Source organism: Meleagris gallopavo, chromosome 5 (assembly GCF_000146605.3).
Source record: "Meleagris gallopavo isolate NT-WF06-2002-E0010 breed Aviagen turkey brand Nicholas breeding stock chromosome 5, Turkey_5.1, whole genome shotgun sequence".
NCBI lineage: Eukaryota > Metazoa > Chordata > Aves > Galliformes > Phasianidae > Meleagris > Meleagris gallopavo.
The window spans coordinates 52,357,374-52,367,763 of NC_015015.2; the positions used below are offsets into that span (position 1 = coordinate 52,357,374).

At 38.0% G+C, this 10,390-nt stretch overlaps 1 protein-coding gene across 6 annotated transcripts in view; it reads right to left on the bottom strand.

Moving 5' to 3' along the window:
- SYNE2 (spectrin repeat containing nuclear envelope protein 2) overlaps positions 1–10,390 on the bottom strand; it is a 157,480-nt gene that overhangs the window by 77,929 nt on the left and 69,161 nt on the right. For all 6 annotated transcript variants that reach the window (XM_010712024.3, XM_019615939.2, XM_010712023.3 and 3 more), the window contains 6 exons: positions 9,894–10,076; positions 9,172–9,309; positions 7,604–7,789; positions 6,431–6,553; positions 4,341–4,523; positions 225–350 (listed from right to left, as the gene is read on the bottom strand). In XM_010712024.3, coding sequence (XP_010710326.1) covers positions 225–350; positions 4,341–4,523; positions 6,431–6,553; positions 7,604–7,789; positions 9,172–9,309; positions 9,894–10,076 — 939 coding nt within the window. The remainder of the gene's footprint in view (positions 1–224; positions 351–4,340; positions 4,524–6,430; positions 6,554–7,603; positions 7,790–9,171; positions 9,310–9,893; positions 10,077–10,390) is intronic.

Genomic DNA, 10,390 nt, shown 5'->3' on the forward strand with positions numbered 1-10,390 from the left:
GATTGTTTCAGGCACAAATAGCACATCAAAACCAGTGATATTAAACATATGCCCAACTTGAAACTAATACTAATTATAATATCTTTTGGTATACAGCAACTTATGTACCTACAGTCACAACACAGTATTCAATTGCCTGCTTGACTGGAACAGGGAGAGAAAGCACACTACTATTCATCAGTGCTACATGTTGTCATAAATTTAGGGCATGGCATGAAACCCACCTCTGGACAAGAAGTCTTCTGAGTATGTGGCTGATACTCATGTGACTTTTCAGCCAAGTTATTCTTCAGGAATTGTTTCAGCTTTTCAATTTCTTGCTCACATTCTTCTGTTTTCTTCACAGCTTCCTGTGAAACGGTAACTCTTTAAATAATTTTGTATTAACTAGGACAAAAACAAACTGGTCAGTAATGTGAGTTGCACCAAAGAGTGCTCAAACCTCTCTTGCTTCAGTAGTTAGATGTAAAAGAAACTGTACTTGCTCTGCTAAATCTGCAGAACTCCATCTTCACCACGTTCAGAATTCTGCCTGGAAGGATATCATTGCCTACTCTGGAGTAGGACTATCAATTTTAAAATGCAAAGTGGAACATATTTAATCACATTTACTACAATTTATGAGAAGCTGAAAATAAAGAGAAATTATAGGGTTGGCTGGTTTCATATCAAGTTAGAAAGCCTACCTGTTTTAATTAGTGTTCAGGTCGATATTGCCAGCTAGCTCTGCATTGGCCAGAAATGAACTGTGCTGTCCAGGCAGAAACTGCAGCTCAGAAGATAAGCCAACCACAGTTTCTAACAATTTGAATAGTTTCTATCAAATAAGTATTTCCACCTTGTGTGAGCTTCCTCTTCTTGCATGACTTATGGGAAAGCTTATTATATGTCATTAACAGCCAAATTCACTTTTATTCATTCGATAGTAACAGCAAAATCTCATCAATCAGCACTCCATGCAGAAGTCTCCCCACATTCATTGCTAATGTTTGCCTGCCACAGCTTATCACAATGTCTCAGGTAACTAAGAAACTGTTACATATACAAATAATAATATTTTGTGCGAACATTTAATTTGCAAAACATTTTGTAGCTTTGTTCTTCAGCATGTGGGCTGAGAATCAGAGAATATCAATAGATTCTTCCTCAGGCGGTTGCAAAAGATAGTGAAGAAGAAAATGCAACTCTGCAGACAGCAGGCTTAAACTTACTTTGCTGTTAGCAGCATGTGAGCAGCCTGGGACGTGGATAACTTGTCTGCAAAGCACCCACAGGCTCTGCCTTTCAGAGCAAAGAATCTCTATCTATGAACAATAATGTTACTTGTTCATTCACTTCTTCACAATAGCAATCACTCCCACATGTTAGTAAAGTTTTGCATTATTAGTTTTTAACTTACAAGTTTCAAAAGGAAGAAAGTGTTTTTCCCACTTAAAAAAAAAAAGCCAATTTGGAAAGAAAAATATCTAACTGGAGTCTATAATCTTAATGACATACATAAGAATCAGACAAGGGGAATAAAAGTAGTTATTCTGCTGCTCAGCTTAAATAAGAAACTAAAAGTTCTTCTAAAAGAGAGTCTTACCCATACCTACATTCTCAAATTCTCATAACTGCTCAGTAGTAAGTATCTCAATTTTACTTGACTAACTAAAGAATACTCTGTATATAGACTCCAATTTCCACCCTCAGACCAATACATGAATACGGTCACTTGCCTGCAGACTGCTCATCCATTCCCTATCTTCCATCAAGGAGCAGAAAATCTTATTTTATCCTTTTCTTGAAAGAGCACACATTACATCATATTTGTAGGACTGAATCTGTACCAAGAAGTAATGCTTCTCTCTTTACTTCACTCTTAAATTTTGCTTTTCTTAGCAACTAGTAGACCTATTGGAATAGGCCCTACTGCCAGGAGTGCGAAGGCAGATACTAAAAAAACATCAACAGTACATCATCAAATATGCAAATACTGCCACTCCTTTGCACAGAGAGCTGGTAAAACATTGTGGCTTCCAGCTCCTCTTCCTGATGACACTGTTTAGGTAGCGATAGGTGTGGCTCTTAACAGGCCATAAAAGAAGCACAAAGGGCAGCACACATTAAATCTCCTAAAACCCTACCCTGAAGCATCTGCAGTACCTACTACAGATTTTGTTTCTTCAGACTTTTTCAGGTGTTAAACTGAAACTTAATTATACAGAAGTTCCTATATTACCATATGGATAGCAAATACATGCAACCACATCCAAGCACTAAAACATCAAGCTAATTCACAAAACAGGGAAAAAAGAAGAAGTATGTATCTGCAAAGGTAGCCTGTCTCCAGTGTGGCCTTCTGTCTATTAGAATACTTTCTATTTTTCTAATGCAGCCCTAAAAAGTGCCATCCTTTAATAGCTTTATCTTTTGTAATGTCTTAGGTGGTGTTAGACTTATATTGTAGCACTGCTGGTTTCAACCCACTCAATAGAATGGGAAAGCCTTTTTTGCACAGCTGGATATCACTGCAGCAAAGAACTCATTTTTCCAGCCTGTTTTCTCATAAAGAAATTTTAATCAGCTACAGATTTTTGGAAGTGTATAAAATAAAGGCAAATGCTAAGCAAAAAAAAAAAAAGATTACAGCTGCTTCAAAAAGGTAAAAAATCTAAACCTTGACCTAATGCTCTACATAAAGAAGTTAGAAGTCTCATGGTAACACTCAGTAATGGCAAAGCACCAGGATTCCAAGGGATAAAAGTATTCTGAAAACTACTGAATACTTAATCTGGTAACTTTTTATCTGAAATATGTATGCTTTACCTTATCAATTTTTCAGACCTAAGAAGGTATGAAGACTAAAACCCCAAGACATTAGGGATCATACAGATCTCAGAGTCACTGTCTATTTTCAACTCCAGACATGCATGTCTGTAGCATGCTTGGGTTTGTCTCTCAATGCTTTTAAAACTGAAAAGAACAGGAGGAAGGGGTCTAATGAGACAATCTAGTCCAACTGGCTGGCCACTTTGCAGTCAAACAAAGTTAAAGCATACTATTCAGAACATTATCCAAACATTCTACCACTGACAGGAACAGAGCATCAATCGCCTTTCAAAGAAGCCTGTTCCAATGTTGGACCACTCTTGTGATAAAGGTACTTTTCACAGCATCCCCCAGCACAGCTTTGTGGCACTCCCACATGTCCTGTCACTGGTGACCAGGGAGTAGAGCACAGCATCTCGTTTTACACTTCCCCTCTTCAGGAAGCTGCAGAGAACAATGAGGTCTTCACTTGGCCTACTTTTCTCCAGACTAAAAAACCCAAGCACCCTCACAGCCCCTCCCCATTGGACGTGCCTTCCAAAACCTTCACCAGCTTTGTTGCCCTCCTCTGGATACCTTCAAATATCTTAACATGGCTTTTATACTGGGGACCCAGAACTACAAGCAATATTGAGGGTAAGGCCATACCAACACAAAGTATAATGGGAGAATCACCTCTTTTACCATGCTGTTTGGAGCATTTTGTCCAGTGCTCCAAACTATCCAGATTGCTTCGCAAAGCCTCTTAACTCTCCATGGAGTCAACAGCACCTCCCTATTTACTATCATCAGCAAACCTGCTAAGGATCCATTCAACTCCTCCACCCAAATTATTGATAAAAACGTTAAAGAGGACTGGTCCCAGGATTAAGCCCTGGGGAAGACCACTAATGACTGGCCAGTCACAACAGCCCCAGTCACAACAATTATTTGAGCTCTGCAGTTCTGCCAGTTTGTCACCCAGTGTAGCATGAACCTGTTACCTCACAACTAGACAATTTGTCCAGAAAGATACTGTGAGGAATAGTAACAAAGGCCTTACTAAAACCTGAAAAGATTACATCCACTGCCCTTCCTTTGTCCACTAAGTGGTTGACCTTATTGTAAAAGCAGATCAAATTACTGAGACGGGACTTTCCCTTCAAGAATCTGTGCTGATTCAGCCTGACAAGAGCGATGTTCTTTGAATGCCTTAATTTCTCAATCTGAAAACAAAAGGCAGAGATTCACATTTTAGCTGGTCTGTGTATATCTGGGCTCTGAAATGCTTAGTAAGAAGCATGGTCTAAATCACTACAGTAGGCTTGAGAAACCAAATTGGCAAAAATAATGCACCAACTGAAATTCATTTCAGTTTTCTATCTACTATGTCATGCTGTAATGTGCAATTACACACACACAAGAAGTCAGAACATCCCCCAAAACATTACATAGAAAACATGGTAGTTGCACTACATGCCTGTAAAATAAAGGTATTTGAGGTGATATTTTATGAAATTAAATAACATCAATGAATGCAAATCAATTACCTCCAGCAGTTCATTTTGTTCCTTAGTAATTTTTTCTATTTTTTTCAATTCTCTCAAAAGTTGTCTTGCTCTTCGAAAGACTGAAACAGGTTGTTTTTTCACCCCTGGTAGCTGAAGGTCTTCTTCATAGGACTGTATGTGAACAATGGTCTTCTGCATAGGACCAATATGGTCAAGTATCACCTATTAGGATACAGGATAGATGATGAATGATTTAGTGAATTGTAAAAAAATCAAATTTACACACATGATGTGCAAGAGTAGACTTTTTTGAGTTTCCTATTTATGAAGGAAAAATTTTTTACTCTTAGAACAAATAAATGAAAATCCATAGTGATGCTCTTTAAAGAAAGAGGAAGATACAATTTACATGTACAGTTCTGCTTTGTTTGCATACAAATACACGAGTGTTGCACAGTAATAAAAAGGTCATATTCAGACATCTTACTGCATGTCATTTTAAAGTACTGAATCTTGGTCACAAAGGCAGTTTAAAAAATGGCCTAATCTTTTTGCTGTCACTGTAGCCATCTCAGGTTTTTCTTTTCTGCGCTGCAAACCACCCATAAGATGCTCTGTGTTAAAGCTAACCTTCTTCTGAAGGTCCTACAAACAGCCCTATCACTGCTGAGAAACACGGCTGAGATGGTGATGAGTAGAAACAGAAACAAGGACAAACATCTGAAGCCATCATAACCCTTCATTCTGAGTGGATGCAGTTTACAATCACCTTTGCCAGTTTTGGATGATAGAAATATGTGCAATTACATACTACATATACAAAACACATGTTCTATAGAAGACTCTGTGATCAGTTTGGAAGAACAGAATCCAAAAGCAACTCAAAAGTTCCTTGTTATCCTGAAGAAATCTAAAATCTGAGAACTTCAGAAGGACAAATAAATAAATAACAGCACTGAGCCCTTTTCTTACTAATATTTTTGTTAGACTCCCTCTCAAAAAGATTTCACGAAAATAACCACAACTGGAACAGAGATGTTTATTCTCTCATTCACAAGCAGTCTGCATCAGGATTTTTCTGTTGTTGTTATTTGCATATTATCCAGGTTTCCACTTAAAATTAGGCAGTGGGTGAATAGAAGAAATATCACTTTAGTTTTTCTGCATAATGTAGCCATTACAGAACTGTTACCTGGATAACAAAGCTGTGAGCGGTATGACAACATTTTTATTCCTCCCCCAAAACAGAAACCACTTTTTTTGCATGTCAGTCAGCTAACAATGTGGACTGCAGTTGATAGAAAAGATACCATAAAGCTTTACTTTATTTCAGTTTTTATAGAAAAGAAAGCTATCTGGCCAAGATACCTTTACAGTTCTCTGCATACATGAAATGGGTGTGCGATGAGTCACTTCAGCCTACATTTCTCTAAGTATCTGTTGTATTTTTCCTCCATTTCTGGGAAAATAGGGCCTGATTTGCAGACTTTCATATTACTTACTGCTTGATGATAAGTGGAGTAATATTTATTGAATGTACCAGGTCCTAACACTCCCAAAAATGGAAGAGTCAAATATAGCAGGAATACTTGTATACTATAGTTAAACACTTTGGCTGTCTAATGGTATATTATTATCAACTGTGCTTTAGTTTAGTGTTCTAGGTTAGACCAGCACTGTGCTTCTTAAAGGAATATCCCAACAGTCTCATTTAAGAGTTCATTTTGCACACTTGTCTAGGTATATATAAATTCTATTCCCTTCAGATGAAACTAAAGCTGAAGACACTTTCCAGAAGAATATCTAAAGACCTTTGACCACTAATAGATGTCCAGCATCCTGGACAAGCATGAGTCTGGTCCTGAGTTATCTCCTAAAAGACACATACAGCACAGAGATCAGGTCCCCTGAAGCATTTTGCCCAACGAATGTGCTCCTGTTGGATTTCACTACTTGTTACTGTAAGTGTGTAGCTGAAATAATGTTTGTAATTACTGTCATTGACCTGAGAGTTAGCATATGTGTACTACTGACATTTCAAAGTCATACACTAAAAATTTATTCATTGTAGTACGCATTCATAAAACAGGCTTTTGCTGGAAAAAGCTTACATAGGAGTTTTCACAGACCTGTCCATGCTTAAGTTGGTCTTTAGGAGAAAGTTCCAACAGATCTTCTGATGATAAGATTGTCTTCATTTTCATAACATCCTTCTCAAACATTTTTACATGAGATTCAATGGCATCCAGCTCCTAGATTTTGGGAACAAAGAATGTTTGTGGATAGCATAGATTTGAAACTCCCTTCAAAAAACAAAATAAATAAACAAAATAAATATGAATTTCTGCATTTACTCAAAACTTAAAAAGAAACACTGAAAAACAAACACAGCATATGCAGAATATGTTAACAGGACATGTTAACAGCTGCTGCTGACCAAAAGGCTAGCTACTACTAGCTATGTGTTGTCATAATGTCTAAAAGAAGTAATAATCTATGGTCACCTAGTCTATTTTAAACCCCAAGTATGGAATGGAAATACCCTTGAAAAAATCACATTATAAATCACTACTGGTGACAGTGAAGTTTTTCATTGTTGATATTTACCATTAAGAAAGAGGTCTAATTATGCATCCTAAATGAAGACTTATTTCAGATGGAAAATGGGTCTGCATTTATGGTTCCCAGACAACTCTCATAAAGACAGAGTCAAAGAATAAACTGTGTTGGAAAGGATCTTAGAAGGTCTCCAGAGACTGTTCAGGGCCTGATCCTGCTGATATGCGGGAGCCTCCTGCCATGGGGATTTCACCCTTACTCTCGGTCCCTGAGACAGTGTTTGACCAACCTCCCTAAGGAGTATGGCACTATCTTGTTTATAGTCATCAGTTATATAGCAGCAGGCAACAGTAGCCTCTCCCCTGGTCTGAACTGACCCAGCTCTCTCAGCCTTTATTCCACGTACTGTGCTACAGACCCTGACCACTCTTGCGGCTCTTCCTGACCTTGCTGCAGAATGTCTATGTCTCTCTTGTACCGAGAAAGCCAAAAACAGGCATATCACCCAGATGTGACCTCACACAGCCTTGGCTCTATAAAACACTGCTTAGCATCAGCTATAAGTATCAGTGTGTTATCAACATAGTTTTTCTCCTAGAACCAAAACAAAGTATCATACAGACATTCTGAAGAAACCAATTCTGTTCCAGCTGAAGCTAAGACATATGCAGACAATGTAAGCTGTATTGAATTACATTTGGTGATGCTCCAATAAAAAGAACTTACAGATCAACCAAACTTACATCAGCCACATGCTGGATCTGTGGAAGAATCTCTGCTATCTCTTGCTGTAACGTTGCTACTTCCTCCTCTGCTTCATTCAGCTGCTGCATTATACTGTCTGTTTCAAAGACTGGCGTTAGCTCCTCCAGCTCCAAGTAAACACTGTGCAGGAGATTTTGCTTTTGTTCTGAGTCTTCCAAAGCCATCTACAGACAAAATAAGAAATTAGTTTGCCTCCATCACTGGTGACATCAAAGCTCTGAGGCGATTTGGATCAGAATGAATCAGTTTAATTTCCTGTGTATCACTGACCACTGCATGTACTTCCAAAAGCTTAGTTCAGATTAAAACACTTCATGCTTAACCAAACTGTTGCATCCTGCAGGCAGAAACCTGAGGGGCTTCTGCTATGACTATTAGGGAATCAATTAGTCAAAATGAATCTATATGAGCATGAGTCATGTAGAGGAAAGTTTTAAACTCTGAGACCCCACCCCCAAAACAGAAAAGCGTGAGATCCCAAAGAAGGTTCCTCCCAAATTTCTGTGCAGTCATCAGGCTGACCCCAAGTACATACATATCAGCCAGAGACATGAAAAGGGTTTCCTGCACACCAATTAGCAGATGAACTGAAGCTCTGCAGAAAATATCTGGCCAGTTGTGCACAACGTGAACATTCTTCCCATCTTCTGCAGGTATCTGCATGATTTTATTAATTACAGCAAATGTCTTCATACAGAATAGTGAAAGGGTTGTAAGCAATATCACTCAGCTTTGTGCCACCTGAAGAAAAGGACTGAACATATCTCTGAACTTTATTATGAGCCTTGGGCATGTTTCTAAATCCACAAGCCTTCCAGCCTAGACCCCATAAAAACCATAAATGCAAAAGAAAATAAAGCTTTTGTCAGAAAAACATGCACAAGTTTTGTTAATTGCCATCTTCTCATTGTTACTATGTGATCTGCAACACATTGGTCCAGAAATGTCAATCATTTCTTGCAATATAGAAAAGAAATTCTGGTTAGTTTTAATAGAACAATCCATGTTCAGAGCACCAACTTCTTCTTCTGGTGTAAGCCAAAGAGTGGACATATAGAAAACTTCTATTTTAAACATGAAATTGTTAGAAATCATCTTGGCATTTGCCTGGCCCTGTAATATTATAAACATTTGACTCTTGAAGTCAGAATTACCTTCAAGATACAGTGAGAACTGCCTTGATGTCAATTCACTTCGAAGTTTTTGGTAAGCACACAGACCTCAAAATACCACTCTATTTGGGATCACATGCACCATACAGAATAGGTACAAAACTGTACATATTCCAAAAGTAATAACTGATTATAGCCATGCAGCACACTGTATTATATTTTTGGTAGATGAATGCTCTCCATTTCAGCACACAAGACAGTTAAGTCCAACACCGAAAAGTACCTATCTTTATTTCATGCCCTTAAACTGTAACCATTTTTCACTTAAAGTACTTACAGAAAATTATTTATATCAGTAAGACTGAAGAATGCAAAACTGTGTCTTTATAGAGCAGCTAGTTACAATGAGAACAGACATCTGCACTAACACTTACCTGAAGGCCATCAGTGTACTTGTGTAGTCTTTTTGCGGAGTCATTCTGAGCACCTGCTCTTAGCAAGCTGTTGGTGTTTTCTATCCAAACTTTCATGTCCTTCAAGAGTTCATCATATTCTTCCATCTTGTTGGCAGCCTAGTAAATGACATGTTTTTATAAAAGGGCACAAATACATTTCTTTTCACTGTCTAGGATAAACACACGTATGGGCAAGACTTGAAGCAAACTGGATGCATTTTATCAAGGACAGATTAGCATGGTAAAATAGACAAGTACAACTGAAATTTTTCTGGAACAATTTCATCTTCTAAACAAGAGTAATTTTGGTTTTATGGGCATACATTTCATGGGGACATTGTTATGATTTATGTGGCAATGTTATTTAAATAGGTAACACATTGGTATCATAATCCATAACACTGCTGATCCAGGGGCAGGGATTGCCCGTGCTAACGCATATCAACCACAATGCAGAGTTGGTCCTTTGGATTGGAAACTGGAGGCAATGTTTGTCACTCCAGAAATTCTTAGCCATTTAAGCCAACACACCTACTTTGGGCTTTTCATCTGTTTGAGAACCTTTGATGATATTTTGTGTGAAGCCTTCGTTCGTTTATTTGTTTTGTTTCTTTGTCGTAAAGCTATTGCTTTTGTTTCTTTGTTAATACAACACAAATTTTTCAAATTCGAGAAAATCTGAAGTTTACATTTGCCTCTACCTTGTTTAAAATGGCTGTTCTGCGCTCGGCAAGTTGTGAGACTTGTTGGTAATGCTGAAGGGGAATCATTAAGATATCCATCAACTCCTGTGCGTGGCAGGAATCCTGCTCTACTATGTCATGCACTTCTGCATCCAGCTCATTGAGTTTGTAATGCCAAAGGTCCAGCATATCCCAGATTTGCTGCATGTAAAGAAAAGAAAAATGAAATATATGGCTGGGCACAAAGAGCTATTTTTTCTTCATGTTGAGCATGTGGAAATTGCAAAGCTTTTTGAACTGATAAAACAAGAACAGAACACTCTGCATCTGCCAGTGTGATGCACAGCTATAAAAGCATGCATTTTCCTGTGAGAAAGAAAAGGTAATGTTCATCATGTAAATGCTTGCTTGTACCTCTTCTATTAAAGACACAGAATGAATGGATACAGCTTTATACTCCTGATAAACCGAGTTCTGCAAAAGCAACCAAAAATCTTTCAATGCCCATCAAAAAA